General features: G+C 48.0%; 1 protein-coding gene across 1 annotated transcript in view; it reads left to right on the top strand.

The window, feature by feature from the left end:
* The first annotated feature begins 748 nt into the window (after positions 1 to 748).
* The window catches only part of LOC119103244 (alpha-2-macroglobulin), a 59,179-nt gene continuing 34,493 nt past the window's right edge, over positions 749 to 25,434 (top strand). The window contains exons 1-6 of the mRNA XM_037226685.1: positions 749 to 857; positions 10,829 to 10,978; positions 12,050 to 12,101; positions 13,660 to 13,783; positions 22,395 to 22,512; positions 25,060 to 25,189. Coding sequence (XP_037082580.1) covers positions 749 to 857; positions 10,829 to 10,978; positions 12,050 to 12,101; positions 13,660 to 13,783; positions 22,395 to 22,512; positions 25,060 to 25,189 — 683 coding nt within the window. The remainder of the gene's footprint in view (positions 858 to 10,828; positions 10,979 to 12,049; positions 12,102 to 13,659; positions 13,784 to 22,394; positions 22,513 to 25,059; positions 25,190 to 25,434) is intronic.

Genomic DNA, 25,434 nt, shown 5'->3' with positions numbered 1-25,434 from the left:
TGGTATTTTCGATAATGAAGTCCTTGATCCGCTCTTGATCCCATGATCTCACGGTGAAGCTCCCGTGACACCATGCCCACGGGCACACAACGGCTGTGGCAAGTCACTTATGGCGTACAGCTGTTATCATCATCCACCTGCTTTCCAAGTCGAAGTGAACAGATGTTCAGCTACCAATTGCTGTTGTCCGGATGTCTGTTGCCTTCTGTGCGTTGTTTGGCATTTCAGACGCTTCAATAAAACGTCCTGACAACCGGTGACAGCATCATGTTGGCACAATTACGTCTCCTACTTATGACCACTGCTGCGACGTTTCTGAATCTACGAACTCCGGGTGCAGTGAACTCCGTTCCTTCCTGCAGTTTTCCGGGGACAGTGAACTTTGTTTCCAGCTGAACCCAATAAATATTATCACCACAACGTTTGCGAGCTATCCTTTGTTTTACCTCTGTGTATCTTTAATATTCCTCTTTGAAAATGAAGGCATGACACATGTTTTGAGCAGCTGGCTTGTCGAGTGATCGGGGCAGTGTGTGGAGCCGGGCCAGCAATATCACCCCCAGCAACAAACATGACCCAGCGGGCTTGTCCTAATTTTGGGAATTCGTCTCAAGGCATAGGCCAGGGATGTTCCTCGAAATATGGATAAAAACACCACCCGGTTTTTCCTGTTGTCCTCATCAGTGTATCCTACTGAACACCCCGAACCGATGTCACAGCGCGCCGCGTGCCAGGCGGTCGCAGTGCGATGCCACAAATCCTGGACTCGCGGGACGACGGTGTATCCCCGCACCGGTTTGACCAGTGCCACCTGCCGGCTGGCGAGGTAACGACGAAGCAGACGGCGGCGCTGCCAGGTAACTGGATGGCCTCCCGTCGTCGAAGCAGGGCAGCGATGACACCTGTCTGGCTGCTTCTTCTGTGTGGCGTGGTGGCAGCCGAGCGGTAAGTGGGCCTTTATGTCTCTCTTTCCCCCTCGGTGCCGACAATGGTGTGTTTGTAGGGGGGGGGGGGGCGTTCTGTGATGGGTGCTCTTGCGCTGCGCTGCTACCGGGCCCCTGCTGGATGTTTGTGCGCCGCCGGCTGCTGCCGTCACGCCTCCTCACAAGAGCGAATTTATAACGAGGAGCCCATTGGTCAACACACGAGCCAGATGATATTAGTGCACGACTCGGCAAGTTGTGGCTCCGGTACACCCGACATCAACACACACTCATGTGAGCCACAGAGCTAGGATGAAGCGGGTGACCGGTTCATTGGCGGAATGTTAGGTCCGGTCAGGCACCATGAACGGCTGGCTCCCCGTGCATGGCTGTGGGCCCTCAACCGCAGCATCCCACCTCCATCTTTTTTGCTTATGACAATATTCAAGCGGGGAAAAACGGAACAGAGTGCACTGATGACACGCCCAACTGGCAAGGACCCAACGCAACTGGCAAGGACCCAACGCAACTGGCGAATTACATTGGCAAGAGCCTGCTGGATAACAACCCCGGGAGCCCCTTCGGCCTTAACGTATCCATGCAGACTCCATGCATTCGGCGTCCCACCACGCTCACTCCATGCATACACATACGCTGGCGCCCACGTCAGCCCGCTTATTGGTTCGTACACGGTCCCCCCCCCCCCCCCCCCCCCCAGCCTTTATCCAGCGTCTTTGCACGATAATTGCCTCGTCTGCGTGAGTCCTCGTTAAACTAACATAAATTTGGGTATCACTTTCTAAGCATTGAATAAAGCTACGTTTAAGCCTTATCTAAATTTATCATGTTAACTTGTCAGTCAGTCCGACTTCATGGTTATGACACACTGCATTTAATTTGTCTTTGCTTGTTGTGGTTTATCGGATTTAAAGATATGTTGCAATGGTTTGTGAATGATTTGACCCTAGGTGGCAATTCAGACAGTTCCAATTTTTTTCGGTGGCAGAAAAGGCACTTTTTCACCTCTTGTCACCATGCCCACCGACGCCAGGCGAGACTGTCCTGTTGCCCCCCGACCGAATCACTTCAGCCTCGCTTTCACAATAAAGCATTTAAAACGCAGACCGCTAGCTGTATTTTTTTTAATCACCAGGACATAGACAAACCACGTGACACGTCACGCTACTCTCCTCCCTTCCTGCATGACGGGAGTGGGACCGAGACAGCATTGCCCGTCCGGCAGGGTCGCGTGGCCAGTGCCTCTCCCCCCTTAACTACACGGGAGGGAACAGGTGGCCGTGGCCCGCGCCCGCCCGGTAGGGAGGAGTCAAGTGATCTGGGAGCACCAGCCGCCCATGGCCCGGTAAGGATCGGGGCAATAGGCTGTGGACTCACACGTGCATGTTACTGCCGGTGTCCCGTCGTCCGCCAAGCCAGATGTCGCCGTCCGGCTGTCATCACCACTTCTCCGCGCTCCTTCCTCCTCGGGACTCGCTGGGAGACTTCCATCCTCAAGCGTCTCTCCTGGACTCTCCCGAAAGATTCCCGCAACTTCCCCGCACTCGACCCTTTTGGTTGATGTAATTCACAATAATATGTCCCAAATGCAATCGTAATTATGTGGCCGAGCCGCTCTCAATTTAGGCCGATGAATCTTAGTTGAGATATGTTTGGAAACAGTTGACATTGCTTCCTTTCTGGCCGATCACTGGCGTGCCTGTGCTGGACAATTTTGAAATCGATACGTAATTCGTAGCGTGTACCTTGGCTTATACGTGCACCCCAAACCATTGGTTACACGCCTGCATCCTTTCCGGTCGCCACCATCTGACATCGGTTTATCAAAACGCCCCCAAAGTGGAGGGTGCGCGGTTGGAGCACGATGCATGACATGACAGTACATGACAGCTTGCGCGAGACATGCCAATGCGTTCGTCCGTCTTTTCCTGGGTCAGACTATTTGTCTCGTGTCGGTGTGACGCCTGGTCGAGTCGAATTGTGCACTTTGAATTCCACACGTGTCTCTGCAACTAAATCATAGTGAATTTACCACGCTGATAAAATGCTGCGAGGGGTTAATTTGTGCAGGCATCGGAATGATACAAGCAATGTTACCTGATCAAACAGCTAGCAGCTGAATGCCTTGGGGATGCTACAGCACGCATTTCCAGTGATTGTGCCAATTATTGCTAACGGCTGTGATCAAGAGTTGCAAGGATTATGAGCTCATGAAAAGTTAACTGGCTGGTCTTGGACGGTCCGCTTAAGCCATAAGAGCTCGATTTCGTTGACCCCAAGTCCCCGGCTCGCGGTCTGGTTTGTATTAATGTCGCTATTGTAACTGGAACCTGATCCATTAAACGGTGCCCAACAAATAGCAGGTCAGCACCAGCGCTCCACCACAGACCGGTCGGCGGTGGTGCAGGTGTTTGGTGCTTGCCCATCCCCAGTGCTGATACCAACTAGACGGCCTCGGTGGGGACCGTCTTCTCCAGTCGGGGGGGGGGGGCGGGGGGGGGGGGCTCAACGAGCTTCCGAATATCCGATTACGACTATTGAGTCCAGCAAACGCGACCGCGGCGCTCGCGGGACTGCACGGTATTTCCCAGCGCCGTGCACGACATCTCTCCGACATGGGATTTTTGGTTAGATGTGTGTTTCATAGCGTGAAGAGCATACAGATTCCTGAAGTCATTCGCCAGCACACGAAGGACCAAAGCCGATCCTCAGGCCCGACATCACTGGGCGCGGCCGGTCGGTGTGCGAGAAAGATATCGGCAGATTCCCATGGATTCCTCCAAATGGATCTGACGAAAAATGGCCGCGGATTTTGGCTTAATCAGCATTCTTGTATGCGGTGCATACAGTTCTACTTGTACCATTTCCGCTTGGTTACAAACTGGGTGTTAGGCAGGGGGGTGCCGGTGGCGTTTCCGGAGTTGGAAGAATCTGTGGGATAAATGCGTTAAACATCTAATTCAAATGATTTGTGGGGTGCTCAGGTGCCCTAAAGCTCATACTGCACCCAAAGCCGAGCGTAGTGTGTGCACCTCAAATCCACCCACGCAGAGTGACTCGATTCGGCGGATATTGTAACGTCATGCGCAAGGGCGGAGTCACCAATTTTTGGTAGGAGAAACGAGATCGTAAAAACATCTCGGGAATAAACATCGAGTTAGAAATATTACGCTTTATAACTGGCGTTCTCGTAAATAAGAATTTCCTTAAAAACTCCTCATGTGTGTTGCGCTGTACCGCCGTGAGACATGGGGGTGCGTGGGGCCGGAATAGAGGCGTGGTTCGAAGCGCACAAATTTCTGAAAATTTAGCTTTGGCCCCGCGGTCATTGACTGGAAAAAAATGATCGGAGCGGCGATCATCCTCCCAACATGGAGGGAAGTCCGTTCCCTCATGTTGGCGACAAAAGTTAATGCCAGCTTCGTGGCGTCTTCTCAGCGCCGAACGTATTAATAATTGGGCCCATTGGCCATATCATGTATAATTGTACAAACATGTGTACAGTGGCAAAGTTTTGCTGGGTGACAACTTACTCTACAACTACAAAATTAAGCGACCTGAGGACAAATCAAGGGACCTCGAATTGTGACACCAGTGAGTTCACATACATGACAATCCACCCTGCGAGTTGGATGTGTTTAGCTCTCTCAGTTTTGGGGTTCTCGGGGGTAAAATTGACCCTCACCTGAGCGAAGGGTATTCAACCGGCTATCCGGGTGTGTGTTAAGTGTTAAGAGCACAGCCTCTTCCCCGCCATCACGGTGGCAGTGGCGTACGATATTTCGACGAGGGACATCGAGGATGGTTACTTGATCAAATGATCCTGTTGGGGGGGGGGGGGGGGCTTTGATGGGGACTCGACACATTCTGACTCAGGTACACCCGACATCAACACGCACGCGTGAGCTACAGCGCTAAGATGACGCGAATGACCAGAGCATTGGCGGAACAGTTGGCGCGGTCAGACCCCATGAACGGCTGTCTCCCCGTGCATGGCTGTCCGCCGTTAACCACGGTATCCCACTTAGACTTTATGTTTTCGACGCCCCACCACATTCACTCTAAGCATACACATACATTGGCGCCCCGTCAGCCCGTTTGTTCTTGGCTCGCGCACGGGCAGGAGCCCCCCTCCCCCCCGCCCTCCTTGCCCTCTCCTTTCCAGCACCTTGTTGCCATTGTAATTGCCACGTCCGCGCTAGTCCTTGTCGAACTAAATTACATTTCATTTCAGGTATTTCGGCCGTCCGGTGAAGCCAAATTCATGCCCTATTTAAAACACCCCAAATCAGTATTATTATCAGCCTGGCACCGATAAAAATATTGACTACGATACCGATGCGACAACTGGGCCGGCCTGAGGTTTCCCACAACTGAACGATAACTCGTCTCCTTGCCAGTCTCCAGTGTGACGGATCCCTATTTGGACGACGCTCCCTCGTGTCCTGTGCACGGTGGGGTGGCCCACCACTCCTTTGGTCACGCCCACGAAGACGTCGCCTCCGGCGCTTCTGCGCCCTCGCCTCCCACCTACCGGAGTAAGCTTTACAAAGCACCGCCCCGCGGCGCGTCCCTCAGAGGCCTGGAGGCAGACAGCGCACCTGATGGGACGGTTGAGTCCATTGGCAGACAGCTAGCCCCCGGCATGACCTGGGTTTACGCGTTTCAGTCCCCGTGGCCGGCGCGCTCTGGAGACTGGGCTTGACCGGCCTGTCGGACGACTTAGTCCCTTGTTGCCCTTACTTATGACATCGATGACGGGACCTCTATCCATGACGAACGTCCCGCCAACAAGGTCCTTAAGACCTGGCATACACCACATAAGGAGACAAATGGTAGTGTCTCGATCTCTCCCGAGGCGTTGCACACCAACGGATAGATCCAGTTGCCGCCGGGCGTAACCCTGCATTCCGAACGGTCCGAACTGGTCTTGGCCATGTTATATGACCAGCGTCTCCTCATGTTGTCACGCCTGAGGTCGAGTGAGCGGTAAATGAGCAAATCGACCGTCTCCTAGTCCAAGAAGAGCGTATCATGCCTTCGAGTCACGCTACCATCAAACATTCATTTGCATAAGAGAGGGACTGCAATCGTTTGGCTCCTCCTGAATCGTGACCAAAGCCGAGCCGCATCTTTCGGGTCGTGCCCGCCGTATATCTCCCTCAGCTACTATTACCATTTCCGTGTGGCTCGGTTCTCGTTCAAAGGGAAACCGGATGCGAATCGGCGAGGAGAAGGGAAGCCGGATACGAGTCGGCGAGGACAAGGCTGTCAGTCTGGTTGAAGCTTTACGAGCTGGCTCTAGACTTAAAAAGAGAGAAATAAAGACCATGCGTAAGCACATCCCGTTCACGTGCGCTGGACGAGATTCAGTTGAGAATTCTGCCGTTCATATAGCCCTTTGCCTGCAGCAGTAAGATGCCCCTGGTGTTCTACTCAAGGAGCCGTTTGTCCGGCGGAAGGGAATGGGGGGTGCCATTATTGTTGATTTGAATGGGCCGAAATGTGTTAAAAATGAGCATGGTTTTAAACTTTGGAAACCCCATGTTTGCCTAAGACTGTTCATTCTTTTCCAGAATCCATAAGTGAAACAAACCACATGAAAAAGTTTCAATGTTGGCGCCCCAGTATATGGGCAATGTTGGGAGCACGAACAGAGATGACGTGGTCTCTAAAGTCGAACAGCGTTGGCCACCGCAAGCAACACCAGGAAGCGGGACCGCGTGAATCTGTCCTTTGGACAGATAAACAGTCATAACAGCACGAAAAGCAAAGCTCCTACATTTACTCTTTCATTTACACCACCACATTCCAACACCATTTCGCGGTGTCGTAATGACCAATCCGTTCTTATCATCAATCTCAAAATCGTACAGGTAAACTTTATGCCCAGACTACCTTCTACATCCAAGATTTGAAATCCTGAACCGTTCAAAGGTACTTTTCTCAGAAGCGTCATTATTTTTGTCCACCCGTTAGCCACAGCTCAACATTAATCGTTAGACCAACGCTGCGCGACCTAAGGAGACTGTAACGCCTCGCGTCAAGGTTTTGTTGGTAAGATCTGCTTGCGCTTGTTTAAAACTACGTTACACAATTTGTATGAGTTATCTATAAAGTGTGGAAATGTATTTCTTTCAAAAGAGTCATCGTTTTCGTTCACCTGTTGACCACGACTCAATATTAGGTACTGTACCGACGCGGCACGGCCCATGGAGACTGCAACGCCTGGCGTCCAGGCTTTTGCTGCAAATATTTGCGAGCGCGCGTGTTCAAAACTACGTTACATAATTTGTATCACTGATCGATTCTGACTGAATGTGAAAAATCTACAGACACACATGGTTTGGCCATGTGACTTCACATCACTGACACACTTCGATCTGGAAGCCGCCTTCGCAGGCTCCTTAACACGCGCCCGGGCGGGGTTTAAATGGACCCCGCGAGGGTTTCTCCGGAATGGTGTCCGAACGGCGGGACATGGCCGCGCCAAATTTTGCAAAGCTGTAGAAATTTTTAATAGCAGATCGTATGCTAACAACAAATAGATGTACCTTGCAAGTTCACTGATCCACGACAGGTCCAAGTCAGGCCATGGATTCAACAGAGTTAATTTCCTTGGGAATTGTGAAATCTGGTGGAACAACCGAGTGTTTGACGGTGCCATGCATCTCTGAGATGCTTTCTTAGGCAACATAACAATTGAATGCCAAAATTTAATTGACCTAGGGTCGGGTATGAAGGTCAGACGAAGGTCAAAACCAGCCTGTTGTATACTCCAGGGCTTCCTTTATGATATAGTTTCTGGTGCTCATTTCGAATTTTTTGAAGGCAGGAACTGTATTAGACATCTACCATAGATTTCTTAGATGTCATAATAGGTCACTGATCTAAAATGGCCCAGGTCAATATTTCCTTTTTAGGAACATACTACCTAGCATAATATTTGTCGCTTATTCAATTGCAAAACTCAAAGCAGTCTTCTATTACATTGGTCACCATGACCTTTGAAAGGTCAAGCAAGTTCACACTGATCTTCCAAATTTGCCCTAAGTGAACTTGCGTACAGGCCAACACAGTTTGTAAAGTTAGTGTCTCTAGACCTCTTAGTCCCTGAGATTTTAGCTGGGGGTCAAATTGCCCCCCCCCCCCCCCTCACTCGAGCGAAGAGTATCCAACCGGCCACCCGGGCACGAGTTAATATGTCTGTGGAACCCAGATAAATTTTTGACAGAGCTGCATTTATTGGCTTAGAAGACACTGAGCCACTGTAGATTAGAAGTGCCGGTGATGTATTCCATACAGCCGTCCATCGCCTGACTTAGGCAAGTTATTATTGGCTTCAAAATACAAACATAATTGACCTGGCGGTAGCTCCTGCTTCTTGTTTCCGCTCTGGTTCCGAGGTGAAAATGAAGATAAAAGGAAGATATCCGTATCCCTTGTTAATAAGCCAGCTATATCCCGCGATTTTATTGGGGAGGAAAGATAACCGTGCGGGACTTTGCCCCTCCCCCTTACGGTTATCCCTGTGCAGCCAACACACCAACGCTGCCCCCCTCCCCCCCTCTTGGCAAATATCTGGCTAGGTCCCTGCCTACATACAAAAGCAGATCAAACCGGCTACGTTGAATTAGGGACGATTGGACGTCCGTGGGACCAATTTATGCCTAGGCAGGCAGCTTCGCGTAGGTTTTGGTTCTGCAGTAGTGTGGAGCAAGGGAAAGTAATTCGGGGAAAGTACTATTGCTGGTGTCCAATATATGTTTTTAAACACGTATAAATAATAACGCTGAACTATAAGCATGCTGCACAAACAGCCATATGATCAGTTCGCAGGCAGTCCTGCGGCACAGCCGGGCCAAGGTAGCGGCTGCCGACGGCGGACGGGAGCAGGGCTCAGATAGGGAATACATGACAGGAGGAATGGCCTTCGTTCCGAGACTTAGTTTTTTACAGGAGAAGCACAAGTTGCATGGTGTCTGTCATACCGTTTTGACAGTTAGCATTTGAAGCTTCCGAATTTGTTTCTGCCTAAAGTGCTGCGAGAAATCGTGTCTGTTTAAAAAGTCGGCGAAATTTAGGCGCATGAAAACTCTTGTGCTTTATGGGCTATCGATTCGAGTTCGAAATTTTGACCAGCCTGTGAGGCAGATACCTCCTCAATGACCGAAAATGCCGATTGCCGAACATTGCGGCACGTTAAACTTTCGCCCCTAAATTCTGGCCTTGCCTGGATTGCGCGACCAAATGTTGGGGTAAGGGCTCACACAACAAGCGCAGCTTATCGTGAGCTCTGATCCCAGAAATCCATCCATTCAAAAGAGCTCGGATCAAATCTTCAAGAAGCCTACCCGTTCGTGGAATTTCGGCTGCCCAGGGAAAACAATGTTGAAATGAAAGAATAATCCCGGGAAGCTGGAAAGCCTTATTTGCCGAATGTCATACATGAGTCGAATAGACAAGTTTGTGCACCAGTGAGAAAAAGCTGTAGCTTTATATCTAGTATGGAACTTTTACATTTAGGTATTCCCCAACTCTGTTATGTAAATCAACACGCGCCCGGGTGGCCGGCTAGATACTCTTCGCTCGAGTGGGGGAGGGGCAATTTGACCCCTGAGATCTCGGAAACTAAGAGGGCTAGAGACACAAAATTAAGAGGGTGCGTTGACCTGTACGTGAAGCTCACTTGAGTCAAAGTTTTAGCTTCCTAGGTCACGACCTTTGGGTCAAAAAGGTCAAACAAGTTCAAGTTTTAGGTTGGTCTCCAAAGTACCCCCAGAACGTAGATAACCGTTTCTAAGCAATAGCTCACATTCTCATTTAAAGTCAGTGACGTTGCATGACCTTTTGAAGGTCATGGTGACCAAATGATACAATATCGCTTTGAGTTTTTGCATTTGACTAAGCAGCAAAGATTACGCTAGGCAGGATGTTCCTAAAACCAAATGTTGACCAAGGTCATTTTAGGTCACTGACCTATTCTGGCCTATAAGAGTCCCATAGAAGGTGTACAATGCGGTTACTGCTATCAATATACTCGAAATGAGCACCATGAACTATCCCAAGCAGTAAACCCTAGGGCAATAAAACAGGCTGGTTTTGATCTTGGTGTGACCCTCATACCTGACCTTAGGTCAATGTCATTTGCTCATTCAACTGTTGCGTTGCCTAAGAAAGCATCTCAGATGGTATGGCTTCGTCTAACACGCCGTTGTTGGATCGGATTGAAGGATTCCCTAGAAATTGCCTTCGCTGAAACCATGACCTGATTTTGACCTGCCACAGGTCAGTGACCTTACAAGGTACATCTAAATATGTATATAAAATGATCCGCTATGCAATTTTCTACAGCTATGCAGGATTTGTCTTGGTTACGCCCCGCTGTTCGGAAATCATTCTGGAAAAATCTTCGGAGGGCCACCCAAGCGCCTGTTAAGAGCAGGCAATAGCCCCCATCTCTATCCCCATCCCCCAGTCATCGGGCGTGCTTCCTAGAGAAGCTCCTGAAATATTCCCTATGTCTGCCTCTCACTTTTTGAAACATTCCCAAACCTCTACGTGTTTACAGCACATGTTTATGTAATTATGCGATAAAAAAACATGCAGCTTGCATGATTGGTGCCCTTAGAATGGTGTGACATTGCATATAGAATACCAGATGCAAAATATAACATAGAACACTACATAAAACATAATAACGCGAAAACGGGTCGAAGTGGTCAAATTTGCAGAGTCTCATGTAAATTACATGGATGACAGCTCGATTAACATGAGCATGCGCTAACACGCATCAGCACTCCCGTTCAGGTCAACAGTAGTCTGGCCAGCTGTTCCAGCTTTGACGGTAGCGTTGGTCCGCTGTTGCAGCCGGTACCTGTTCACAGCGCCCAATGTCTTCTTCGCCGGCACGCCTGAGCGGGTGTGTCTGACCCTGTTCGACGTGCCCGAGACCGGCAACCTGACGCTGACGTTCAGGAGAAGTGAGAGTAGCCCGACGTTCGCACAGCACACCCAGCAGGTGTCAGGCGTGGCGGGTGAGTACCGAGCCGGGGTGTGGCGGCCCAGGGACCTCGTGGCCACGTGCGAAGCTACCACTCACTATGTGGTCTGAGCTGGCGTTTGAATTGATCTCCGTTGTGGCCGACTCAAGCTTTTTGAAAATGTCTGCTTGATTACATGACATTTCTGGGTACACGGTGCATGCTCACAGGCTAACAATAAAACTGAAAACCAAGGCAGCTAACAAAAGCTTCTGTGCAGCTGTTGTCTTTGCGGCATCTGGCCTAATGTATATGTGTCGGGCACAACACCGAGCTGTATATTAATGCGTTTTAGTAAATTTTTCTGCCACCGTCTTAACGCTGGACAGCGATTGTAATCCTATACTGGCACTACTAAAGCATAATCATACACAGCACTAAACGTTATAACAGGGATTACAACCCATGGTAGCTGCTAAACTGTGATGTGAGGCCACCAATTCAAAGAGCTGATTGATCTCGTCGGACATTATGATTACCACGATGGGCGGGCTGCTTTCAGTTTCAGGCATGCATCTGCACCCCATGGTATCTACTAACGTTTAAAGTCAGTCATTGACCGGTTCGATAGTGCCGGCGTGTTGGCAATGAATGCCTCGCGTGCATATGCCTGTTTCTTATAACTGGGGACATGACACCACAGCAGTGTACGAGCCCGACCGGAGATCATCGGTCGCTGCTCGCTCTCTCGGCGAGTGGACAAAGTGCTTGACATCGTCACCACTGACCGATCTGAATGTACCCACCCGGTGACGACGAGGCCAGCCACACCATCGTCTCCATGAGCGCGCTTCCTGGCCAGGCCACCCATCAGTCGGCTCAGCGTCTTGGAGCGAAACCGGCGGCTCCTCGCGCTAGCAGGGCTTTGTTAAGCCCCCATCCGCCCTACGGTGTTCAGATACACGTGCACCTCACAGGGGAAAATAGGAAACGCGCAGCAAATATGTGACTAAAACAGTCGTTAATACGATGTCGTATTTCAGGTGGATCTAAACAGACCTGCTTTGCAATTCAGCTACCAAATCAGAGAATTTCTAGCGCCTGGATGGGTTTGGAAGTGACTTACCCCATCCGCCGTGGACTACACCATATCAGGAAGTCTACGCGTCCGTATCTAGTAAGTCAAATGAAGTGTCTTTCCACTGAAATTTGCTGCGAGTTTGCAAAAAAGTAAAGCGGAATTATGTGTAGATAAGTGAGAAAGAATCATGTCTTTCAAAGACATTTTGCTAAGAAGAGTTTTTGTGTAGATGCAGAACCCCCTTCGATATATGTGGTGAAGATATAGCACTTCGTATGAAAAGAAGTCCTGACAGTACAGCCGGGCGAGTTCACGGCTGGAGAACACCACAATGCTTGCAGCAATGCATAACGAGTCCACCTGTCAATAGGAAGTGATCAAGGGATAATCGTGTATCATGTGTATTCATGTTCATTCTATGGTGTGACTGGTGGGTGGAAGGTGCAACCAGGCCTGCATGGTAGCCATACTCTGATGTCAAGTTACCCGGTTCAAAAATGTGACGCATTCGCGCTAAAGCACCGGATTCAAATGATTATGTTAACACGCGCCGGGGTGGCCGGCTGAATGCCCTTCGTTCGGGTGGAGGTTAATTTGACCCTCCTGAAATATCAGAAAGAGAAGAGCTAAAATATCAAATTCACAGGGTGAGTTGGCCAATACGTGCACTCATTTGTGTCAAAATTTGCATTCCTAGGTCTGGACCCACGGGTCAGATAAGTTCGAAACCCAGATTGGTATCCAAAGTACCATAAGACCGTCCATGCAACCACCGTGAACCTGGATACCTGTTTTAAAAAAAAACGATCAATGGTATTCATTCAAGGTCAATGATCTTGCGTAACATTTTAAATGTCATGGTGGCTAAAATCACACAAAAGTGCTTTGATTTTTGCATTTCAATAAACGTCAAGGATTACGATAGTCATTCTGTTCCTAAGAAAGCGCTAACCTGCGTCAGTTTAGGTCAATGACCTACTCTGACTTTAAATAATGTCATGAAAGGTGGTAACGCGGCTCCTTTTACCTATAAATTCAAAATGAGAACCACAAACCATCCCATACAGCAAGGTCTGGGTAATAAAAACAGCTTGGTTTCGTCCCCAAGTCTGACTTCCATGCCTAACCTAATGTCCATGAAATTTGTTCACGCAATTGTTTTGTTGCCTAGGCAACTATCACAGAGATGCACGGCCTCGTCTAACACTTCGCTGTTCCATGACATGAAACGATGCCCAGCAGCTTGTCTTCGCTGAATCCATGGCCTGGCTTTGATCTACCTTAGGTCATTGACCTTACGAGGTACAGCTAAATTTTTGAGTGTCAGACTACTTGCTGTTCAATTTTTTACAATCATGAAAAATTTGGTGCGGCTACCCCGCTCCGTTCGGGCGTAATTCCGGAAAACAACCTTCGAAGTGGCAAATTGGCATTCCAACCGAGCGTGTTAAATCATCCATCAAAAGGATACTTGCCACAACACAACAACGAAAAAAAACTGAACGGCATCTTATCCAGTTAGGCTGGCAACCACTTCCATATTGGTAACAACACTTCAAACATTCACAGAATAGCGCCTCACACTATACAGTACTCTTACGATACAAGATACAAGCTCCATTATTTCGATACCGGCGAATGCCGCGCGTTTCAGTTTAAGCGACGTTCCTGAAGAGCATCACTTCCTTCAGACGGACAAGTACATATACAAGGCGGGACAGCTGGTCCGCTTCCGCGTCTTCTCCGTCGACTCGAACCTGAGGCCGATTTCGGAGCCGGTAAGGCTACACCCGCAGGGTCGGGCGCCTCTGCACTGCGCCGAAGCCTCCCAGGTCCCGACCGGTGGTCCCGGCCGATGCAAATAGTGTGTTCCCACCTTGTTCCTGCTTAGGAAAAGGTCCCTCGGAGCTCAGACCGTCACGGAGCCGACTGTTCGGCGTTGGTGGTCTACGAACGAAGTAGGGACCCGCTTGTCCCAGGGTGTACCCGATCGGTGCAAGTTGGCTTTGGACTGACAGTTCATGGCCCGGTCCTGCCTTTATGCCTTTCAATCGGGCATTTGATCGTCGGTCCCGAGGGGCTCTTCGGCTCCTCTGCGGGGTCCTCGAGCGCTGTATCAGGCCCACTCTGGTGTTCCTTGGCAATACCGACCCTTGTTAGGTGCCTCCCCTGACCAAGCAGTGGCCGCTCATTGACTTAATGGCCGCAGACAATGTAAATCGCGACACTTGGCCCTGTCCCTGCTTGGGAAATGTGCCAACGTCCCAGATCTGACCTTAAAGGTTCAATCTGGTGACGAATCTTGTCAACGGTCGCTAGACTTCACCATAGGAATGAAGTTAAGCAAAATAGGGTTGGTGAAGCTAAGTGGGGAAAAAACGAACACCAAATGCACTAAAAAGCAGGGTAGTTCCCGGATTTGACCCATTTCACTCTCAACGACGCTATGGAACTTGAGTCTCTTGTCCTTCCCCCTGCAGAAAAGGAAAGCCCAGCCCGATCTAATGCGTTTGCTTGCCCTGTCTCGGCAAAAGTTGCTGTTGTTGGAATCATTATAATTTTATACGGTCCCGATCTTTGAAACCAGGTCTCGGTAATAGTTATAGAATTGATGGTATGCGGCTTAAGACGTTTTTTGGATATGTACTCCTTGGGAGCAAAGATTGTAAGTTGATTTGGGCGACAAGTGACGTCTGCCATGGAAATCCCGGCTGATTGCCGCAAGACGGGGTGCAGGCGCACCACCCCCGCTAGGCACGCTAGACATGGCCTGTGTTGGCAATCATAGTCGGACGATTACCGTTACCAGCCTAGCCAGTTGGCGTTCGATTGTCACGTCTTGGAAATTGCTTTGCCAAATATTCACGTTGAAGTGAAGGTCGACACATGTCAAGAATTTCTCCAAATTAAGACGACTAATAATTTGACCATGTTTTTGGCTGCAAGTATTCTACCGCTATGTTTTTGTTTTCCGATAAGACGTCCTAGCGCAACAACGCAACTTGCTGCAGTCTGTTTGTCTCAAAACATTACTGAATAATGTCAAAACACTCCCGCAATATCACAAAACTGGACCATAGTAAGCAATAAATATAAATCGCGTGGTTAAAGGTATGCAGTGTGCAGAAAAAAACAACACAAAACTCGAGTCAACACGGTACGACCGCGGAGCTTTCAAAGTGTGACTAACTCAGGCAGGTGCACAAACTGGACAAAGTATAGCAGTTTTTGTTTTTCTTTTATGAGTATTTTGCCTGAGACAGAATAAGCAGAAGCATTCTTTAGATTTGCATAGTTTGAGCTCCTATTGTAACGTCCTTCATGTACTGGAGTTCCAGAAAGTTGGGGGACCAAACTCACCATTGGGGGAGAGGGGGGGGGGTGGGGGTGGAGCAGATTGGACAGTTGCGGGACAGGCAGTGGTTCACCCAAAGAGTACAAGTCGACACCGGTGCGTACTTGTTTGTTTTCGTCATGAAACTTTTATATGACAAAACTCACTCGTAGCTCTTCAATCACCCAATACGTAGCCAGGCGTTACTGGCATGCGCGCTGAACCAAATCTTGGGTACTCGCGTTCCAGGGGTTTTGCCATCGGGCCAAACATAATCGTTGCGCGCTAACATATTTATCCCTGAGTTTAAGGGAATGTTTCCAATTTGTATGGGATTTTGAGCTGAAATAGCCATCTTGAGGACGTTTTGATACAGTTCACGGTCATGTCCTTTTAAGACCCAAAGCGCTCCGTTCCTGAGCCCGCCAAAGTGTGAAAGGTTTATTGGGAGCCTACTTTAGCCACCTTGGCATTAATGACGTCGTAGAAACGTCATGCGATCGCAGCTATACTACAGGCTGCTTTCTGCTTATGGTCAAAACAGCATGACCACTGAAACATTCGCAAAAGCGATGATACGGCACGTATGATCAATGCGCGGAAGAGGATTGGCTGCTAGCAAGATCTCGCTGCTGAATGTGTGTCGCGACGCAAGCGTGAGCACTTTTGGGTTGTGTGGCACTCGTCGTGAACGGGGCATTTTTCCTTGGTCAGTGCTATAAAAAAGAACACCACTGTCTGCCGAAAAAGTTCGGCACCCAGAAACGAGCATTCTCACGAATATTATCAAACAGAAGACGCGAGGGCAAATCTGACTTTGATTCCCTGCTGGCGTTTTATTCTTCTTCTACAGGCGCATTGCGTACAGACAGCTCGGTTGCACGACAGCTCTGTGTACCGGATCACAGAACCTTGCACGGGCTTCTGGGTTAGCACGGCATTAATAAATTAGGGAAACATTACAGTGATTTTAGATACATCTTATACTCAATATTTCACACACACACTGTACGACAATTTTACGTCTTGAACAAAAAATTGTGCTCCACAAGTACGACCTCTTGAGCCGGATTACCGTGGCACCTCGTTGGGACATTGTTTTGAAGGGTGCTCACGGCGAAATGCGGTATTATATTCGTAATTCTGTGCGGAACTTGTGAGGAACGTGCAATTTTATAATTACGAAGTTGTGCAAATGTAAGAGCATTGCTGTGGCATTATTTAAGTCTACTGACACCCAATGAAATGTGATATATCAATATTTGCCTCTGCCTTAATGGTTGTGTTTGAACATGGCAAGGTAATGTCGGCAAGCTAAGAGAAACACTAGGACTTGTGTGCAGATGTGTACAAAGACAATTTGGCATGTCATTATGATGTTGTCAATATTTTAAACCTGTTGATTTATGTGATTGCATATTGTCATTGCAATGTAATTAATATATTGCATGCCATTATATCAGCAATTTATTTTGGCAGTAGGGGCTAGTGCGCGCAGCTCATTAACGCACATGCTCAGCATAGGTTCACGTGATACGGCTTTGCAAAATTGTCCTTTCATAAATAACTCTGTAAATATAACGCTGTAATATTAATGATGCACATTCTACTGTCTTAACAAATTTTGTATGCAGGCAAGCATTGCTTGTGAGTCATCAATGTCATAGTCACTGTAACTTGCATGAGGTGCTGGGTGGTGAGAAAGGTGGTAAAGTATTGCAGTTGGCGCCTTGGATAGCACTTAATATTTTCATCATGAGCCGCTTGTGCGCTGGCAACTTCATAACTTCCTTGCATTTTTCCCATCCACCCATAAGTACATGCACCTATCATTTCTCCAGTCTCAGCATGTTTGCAGTGTCATTTCACCACATGCAAAATTTTCCTGCCATTTTTGTGTAAAGCAGCCTGATGGCTGCAACATGTTACATGGCTGTGAAAGTGCAAGACGTGTTTGCATCTTTGTCACCCACGTTTTGTGGGTTACCAAAACAGGCTGAGGAAGTGTTGTCACTTATTGGTTGTTTGCTTTGCTGAAAGTGATTTCTATGTTGTATCAAGTGTTTTTGGTCAGTCATATGTCAGATGGGTAGTCAATACAAGAGTGCACGCTTAAGCCATCTTTTCGATGAAATTTATTATAAAGCAGTAGGGATTGCAATACAAAAACCATATCACTGCTCATTATGTCATGCCACAGTACAGCACTGATTTAGTGCCCAAGGCCGCTGTTGACCCGTGCCATGGCAAAATGTACCACGGTGGTTGACTTCTCTATGGCAAGCCTATGAGACAGCAGCTAGAATTTATGAATGGCTGGTAGGAACTGATTTAACAATGCCGAAGGACTACCGACAGCAAGAATGTCATTGCACTACATTGATTATATGAGGGTTAAATAGTAATTGCATAAATGATCCTAGGCAAAAAAAAAATATTGGTGCCCCAACTTCGCCATCTTCATCATAGCAATAACAATGCTTTGGCAATCAATTCATAGCGACGTAACATATCTATCAATTTTCACATGACACCGCATTTCCAGTTATAAACAATAAGAAAGTAACTACTGTGTGCATCACAAGATATCAATGTCATGACTACAGGCAAGGATAGGTCAACAATACAGCATTGACAAAGTCATCATCAACAGCATAGCAGCAACAGCAACAGCACAGCACATCGTGCTTTGATATTAATAATCCGGCAAAAAAGCCGGCGATCGCTACGCTGCGTATGTCAGACAGTCCACCAAAGCTTTTCTAACGGCTAGCACCATACAAAAAACCCACAACCACCCTCTAACCCGCCACCCGACACAGCGCCCGCGACGAGAATGGCCGGTTGGCGTCAGCTTTCTTGCGCTGCGAGGTATTCTTTAGGTCTGGCTGCCAGATGCTGCCAGGTATTACTGTCGTCACAAAACGATTCCATGACTGCCAGCAAACAGTGACATAATGGGGCACAATCTTACAAACTTTGAATTTTTGCGACTTAACACCTGCCCGGGCTAGATACGCTTTGCACGGGTGGGGTGGGGTGGGGGTGGGGGGTCAATTTGAGCCCCTGAGATCTCTGGAACTAAGAATAATAGAGGTACCAAATTTACAGGGCATGTTAAACCTGTACGTGAACTCACTATGTCCAAGTTGCAAGTTCCTAGGTTATGATCTTCGGGTCAAAAAAAGGTAAAACAAGGTCAGGCTCCAGGTTGGTCTCCAAAGTGCCCCCAGAGCCAGAGTGCATCTCACTAAGCGACAAATATTACGCTAGGCAGCATGTCCCTAAAACTAAAATGTTGACCTCGGTCATTTAAGGTCAATGACGTATTCTGAACTCTGAGAAGTCCATGGAAGATGTATAATGCGGTTCCTGCCATCAGCAAATTCGAAATGAGCACCAGAAACTATTCTATACAGCAAGCCCTAGAGTAAGCAAAACAGGTTGGTGTTGACCTTGGTGTTAACTTCATACCTGACTTTAGGTCAATGTCGTTTGCTCATTCAACTGTCGTGTTGCCTAAGAAAGCATCTAAGAGATGTAGGCTTCGTCTAACACTCTGTTGTTGGATGATTGAAGAATTCCGTAGAAATCGCCTTCGCTGAAACCATGGCCAGGCTTTGGCCTGCCATAGGTCAGCGACCTTACAAGGTACATCTAAATTTTTGATGCTAGGCGATCCGTTGTTCTACTGCCTACAGCTATGCAAATTTGATCTTCAAGGTGGCTATTTCGGTTCTTTCGGTTTCGGTTTGTACAACCTTGGATGAGAGCCAATTGACGCCAATTATACATGACAATAGTACTTACAGATGCCAGATATTGACGACTCGACAGTTAAATTTTTATTGACCTTGGCCAGTGGAATGGCAGGATACGTATGACGTTATCATCGTATTACAATTCCCTGATTAACCTTGAAATAGTCTGCACAAAACAGTCTACACGTCTTTGCGAGCGCGACGCTCAGAAACAAGGGGATTTCAGGTCTGAAGAAGGCGAAGTCTGCGTAGTGCATCGGGCGACCTTCAAGGTGCTATTTCACTTCGAAACCCTACACAAGTGTGGAACACTCGCTTGACACAGTGCCACACAGTGCTTGCATTTCATTTTTATAGGTTTTACGATCTGGTGCCCCGTGCCACCGAGTAAGCCGCGACAAACAACGAAGTTTTTCAATACCACGCAAGCAAAATTTTGAAGAAGATAGTTGTCGCTTTCCGCTATTCAGTTCTTTTGGTGTCAAGCCACGAAATACTTGGCAGCGTTTTTCGAAAATCAATGTGCCTTTTCTTTTTAGTTCAGTTTAAGCAGCTTGCAGCGATAACTGCTCGCGACTAACAGTGTTTTCAACCTTGCCACACATCGCCCATTAAGAGGGAAACCTGGAGTGCCGTCTCAGTCCGCTTCGGCACATGGATACTTACGTTAAAGAGAATGTTCCACATCTGAAGATATTGAAGCAAGGGTCAGATAAGATGAACAAAAACTCAGTAACAAATGTAGATATACTTAAGTAGAAAAGACTGTTGAAGATAAAACAATTTCTCGATTTCGTAAATATGCCTGGCAACACATCGTTGTTTGATTGCGTCGTCTTGCCTTGCACAAACTTGATTGAAATCCAATTGATGGCTGTATGCCTGGAAGGCCTGCTCACGAACGCTAGATGTAAACAAATTGACAACTAGTACCTTTCTTGCCTTTGATCGGCGCTTGGATGTTGGAATGGCAGGATTTGAATGACGTTATTACGTCACGAATGCTTGGGTGACTTTGAAATAGTTTCCCCGAAAAAGCCTGCACCTCTTCGCGGGTGTGCTATCTCAGAAGATGGAGAAGCTTATGTCGCAACACGAGCGGGCTGTCGAATGCACCTGATTAATTTTCAAGATAGATATTGCAGTTCAAACCCCCACACAAATCTTGAACACTCATTTGAATGAAAGGTGTGTTGTATGGAAGGACAAATTTGCGTTTTATCAGCATAATGCGCGTTTGTGCAGCTGTTCAAACAAAATCTTCCGTGGTTTTCGGTACGTCATAAATCATTTTTCCTATAGTCATTTAAATGTTTATGTTTTTAGGACATTCGTTCTCAGTTTTAAAGTAATTTGAGACAGTCAGCAGGAAACCCTCAAATATGGCCAAATACGAGGCACGCTCTACCTGACATAATAAAAGGTGAACGATCAGTAAACAGAATATGCATTCGAATATCAGACAAAATTATGAAACATATACAAACGCACGCAGATCAATTTTCCAGCCAGTTGACACCATGGCAAGTTCGAGATGTTAAATCACCTGACTGTCATTGGATGCCGGAGCAAGCCTAAAGTGATGCATGATCTTATCTATTTGTTTAAGGCAGGCATTCTTTCTCTGATGAGGGTGACTTCGGGAGCTTATAACGGCGTTCGGACATGATTTCAGGATCACTGCGTTTTTAGCTAGCCCAGAGCTAAGAAGTTTTGGGTTGTTGGCGTTACGCATGTGCTGGTCTGGCGCCTCCTCCTGCAGGTGCTATGTCATGCGTCGTGACGGAGATGTTGTTATCATTCCAATGTAGGTCGTGTTGCGGAGCCGGCAGTTTTCGTGCGTCATTTCAATTCCTACACTGCATCGGTGCGCTTTAGTTGATCTGCTGTCAGGCTGTTTTTCATTGCAAGGCTACTATTTGCCTTGCTCTTACAACAGACCATGTGTCTTATAGCATTGTCGTCGTCAGTTGGTGTGATATTTGTGCTGACGATTTCTGCGAAACACTTCAGTTTCATCAGTTCAATTTGGATATAATCTGTTGGTCAATCGCGTTGTTCGAAAGTAATTATAAACCAGCAACAGCTTGCACCGTTCAAGCTCGTGGTGCGTGCTGGACCAGAGGGAGCCACATTTTAGGGCGCGTCGTAGAAAAAGAACGGATGGCGGCTACGTGGTAACGCTCTTGACATTCGCTAGCCAGGTTCAGTGTATTTGCCAGTATCATTAGACGTACGGCGCATTGTCGTCACGGAAAAATCCGTTACTCGTATCCATATCGATGGCAAGAAATGGCAAACGGCTGCCAACGCTCAGGTCAGTATAGCTCGCGTAGCTCGGAAACTAGAGAGGCTTAGGTCTTAAAGGGGTAGGGTTGTCAACTGTACCGGCTGATCTTCAATAGGGCAATTTCAAGTTCAAAACCTCCAACAAAGGTGTAGTCTTCTCTTTAAGGAACGTATAGATCCAAAACGATGCTTCATTTTGGCATTGGAAAAATAAATATATTATGAGTGTGACATGGGAACAAGCTTTAATTCGTTGCAGTGTATTTCACAGAAACCTTGGGGCCTACATCGGTACCAAGGCAATAGAAAAAAAATACACAATGGTCGGTGTCTTGCTTCCGCAACAATCCGTCTGCAAGCTTGGCTCAAACGGCTCAAGCCGTTCAAGCCGCTTTTTTTGTTTGACCAATCACGTGACTTTGCATCCCACTAATCTTCGGCATTGCACGCTATCACGTGTGCACCTCCAAGAGAACCGTGCGCTGCGACGGCGGTCTAGAGAAAGCGGGCAGCCGTCTCGCGCGTGTTGAAAAATAACATAAACACCAACGGCCAGGGATGTAGGCAAGGGGATGGAAAAGGAGGGTCGTACTGCCAACTGCCCAATTGTGCCGAAATGCTTGCAACAGATGCCGTGGTATTCACAAGACTGTGGTTTAAGTTTCTAGACTTGGAAGCGAATTTTACATTTATACCCCATGAGGAAACTTTTGGCAACGTGCCATATGATACCATGAGAGAAGTAACGCAGTTTAGGAACGGCGTTGCATCGCGCCCTTATACCCATCTACTCTATGGTCTTCGCACTTGGTCCGTATACGGACAGCGCTACACAGTTTTTGTTTTTGAATCCCGTTAATGAGTGACGATAGCTACGTCGTGCTATTCTAAATTACGCATCCCCTAGACGTGCGTTATTGGTGTCACGTCCCACTATGCTATCCAAGTGTCCGTCGGTTGCCCAGCCGGTTGATCGAGCTGACTCTCTCTTCCCACTGTATTCAGTTGCCGCAGATTTACATCGAATCGCCGGCCGGGACGAGGGTGGCGCAGTGGACAGATGTGACTGGTCAGAGCGGGCTGGTGCAGCTTGGAGATGCAGCTGGCCGAGGAACCCAGTCTGGTGAGTGGTGCAGCTAGGGTTACAGCGGACCGAGGAGTCCAGCCAGGTGAGTGGCGCAGCTGGAGTTGCAGCTGGCCGTTGAACACAGTGTGGTGATTGGTGCAGCTGGAGTTGCAGCTCGCCGATAAACACAGTGTGGTGATTGGTGCAGTTGGAGTTGCAGCTGGCCGTTGAACACAATGTGGTGAGTGGTGCAGCTGGAGTTGCAGCTGGCCGGTGAACACAGTGTGGTGAGTGGTGGAGCCAGCTGGAGTCGCAGCTGGTCGATGAACACAGTGTGGTGAGTAATGCAGCTTTTGATGCAGATTATCAAGAGCCCGGTGTGTGCGCGCGCGCGCGCGCGCGCGCGCGCGTGTGTGTGTGTGTGTGTGTGTGTGTGTGTGTGTGTGTGTGTGTGTGTGTGTGTGTGTGTGTGTGTGTGTGTGTGTGTGTGTGTGTGTGTGTGTGTGTGTGTGTGCGTGTGCGTGTGCGTGTGCGTGTGTGGGTGTATGGGTGTGTGGAAGTGTGCGTGGACCAGTGTGGCTGGTGCAGTTGGAGACCTGACTTTCAGGCGCGGGGCCAATATGGGGGGGGGGGGGGAGGGGCTGAGCCAAAGCCGCTCCTTATATGCACAAAGTGCCAGCCGTGATTACCCTCTCGCCTGTCGGTTACGGGCTGAGCCAGAAATAAACGGAGCGGACCACATCTTTCTTTTCGCTCGCATATATCTGTCAGAATTATTTCGTGTTGAATCCATAGCAATGCTCCAACAAATTATTGTCAGAGTGTTCTGAGCGATTCTCTCGCATTGTGATGCTATAAACGTGGCCACTTGAAAATATCAGATCCTGATTCTGTTTATACCTAGCATTGGTTTTTGGTTGTGATGGGCTAAGTGGATATAGATGATGTTAGCTCAGCGAGCTAATGCGGCTATCGATATCGTCGATTGCTGTATACAATAAAATCCATCGCACCTAAGGCCATAGTGTTGAAGTTAAGTAGAATGCTAAAATAGAAGATCAGACATCCCAGATAACAATTGCACTCTAGTTAAAACATGTAATATTGGCTAGATACTTCGATAGATGAAACCCTTAGCTGAGACATGTGTTACATGCGTTACATTACACGTGCGTTACGTGCGTTACATGCGTTGCATCCCAAAAGTACATACAGTTTCAGAGCAATTCATACAATGTGATTAATTTTTAAATGCCACACAAGCCGTGCAATTTACCACACTTTTGTTGTGCTCGCGTAGATACGACTGCACAAAGCCTGGTTAATGGTCTATGCGAGGCATGCCCATATTGTGGAGTAAAACACCATGTATTAGGTAATATCATTTTGTCGCTTACATGACTTAAGTTTCTGAAACATGGATAAGATCAGCATAGTATATATGCCCGATCAGCGTACAGAGGCGTAGACTTCCGCGCGGAAGCAGCGGTCTTCAAAGGCCGCGTGTTCTTGGTGATTACGTTAATATGCACGTTTGTTTTCGACCGTTCCATAGCAAATTTATACCAAATTTGAGCTTAAAAGTACAGAAGTCTTCACGAGGCTGACGGATTCTATAGGCTTTATATGTCACTGAAGTTCAGCTTCTGTTGGCATTTAACCAAGACTGGACAATTGGGCGTCCCGAATGCAGGGTTAAGAGCGCAGACGCCCTTGCGCGACCGGAACAATAATGTTTGATGCCCTTTGGCAGACGTTATGCCAAAACAAAACATGTCGTCGAGTGGGATGGCTTTTAAGCAATCGTGAAATTACAGATGTAAGCGATTCTCTGTCTTCAGCGATGTGTAACCTGTAGGACTGGGAGAGCTAGGGGAGTGGCAGCCACTCTGCCCTCCAACAGGCAAATTTCAGGTCAGTGACATGATTTTGTGGCGTTACCGTGCAGTAGTCCTCGGCACAGTCCGTCCTACCCTCTGACGTCACCTGACCTTAAGCGCAGCCCCTGCTGCCGGCTGCATGCCTCGCCAGTCAGGGGCACATAGAGAGCGCTCAAAGCGGCTCGAAGCCGCCCCAGCCACGGATGAGTGAATCCGAAGACGAGGGTTTAACCAACAAAGGTGCTTTAGCAGATAAACAATTACTGCTTTCGCAAAACACCCCCCTGAATTTTTGACACCTTTCACTAATCCTGGTATACTGAAGGTCTGGCATTTGTTTTCATAAGTACATGCAACATAAAAACATTGCTAACATTCATACTATTCGCAGAAAAACAAAGACCTTATGGCCTATTTAGCTTTAGACTTTCAGGGATTTGAAGGCTATCGATATCTTTACTCAAATGCTTCAGTCAAACATGCTAAAAGCGTGCCACGTTTGGTATTTTGGTTTGGTTGCTTCCAGCTTGGCTCAAAACGCTTTATCCCTCGGACAGGCCATGCAGTCACTGCAGGATTAGCATGCAAGGCTGCTCAGTGCTTAACAATATGTCGGTAGATCACCACGGGGGATCTCCTGTGCCGTCTGGCTGGTGGCCCGAAAGCCTGTCTATTCCCAGTCTCATTGTTTGCAGGGTGAATGGAACATACACGTAGCGACAAGTGGCGGGGCGTAAGGTGAAAAAGACATTCAAGGTCGAGGAATTTGTGTTGCCCAGGTTCGAGGTCAACATCCAGGGTCCTCCATTCATTCTGGGTGACGCCGAAGAAGTGGCGTGGAAGGTGTGCGGAAGGTGGGTGCCAAAGTGTCATGTTCCGAGATGTATTGTGGACGCCGTTGACGGGTGGCCATTCGCGTCATGCGTACTCGATTGCCCCTTGTGAATACTGTGCCGATGACCCACTGAAACGCTTTTTTATCCGTACCGCACTAGTGTGAGGCGTATGTGTGGTGATATGGATTCCTACGCTTACGAACATCTAACTTGGCCATTATTTCGTCCTACGACTGTGCTGTCTGTAGATGCATGTCTTTGTT

The sequence above is a fragment of the Pollicipes pollicipes genome, unplaced genomic scaffold, assembly GCF_011947565.3.
Source record: "Pollicipes pollicipes isolate AB1234 unplaced genomic scaffold, Ppol_2.1 Scaffold_5724;HRSCAF=6776_pilon_pilon_pilon, whole genome shotgun sequence".
NCBI classification, from domain to species: domain Eukaryota; kingdom Metazoa; phylum Arthropoda; class Thecostraca; order Pollicipedomorpha; family Pollicipedidae; genus Pollicipes; species Pollicipes pollicipes.
Note: the sequence above shows the minus strand (reverse complement) of the source record. Positions and strands in the feature narration are given on the sequence as shown.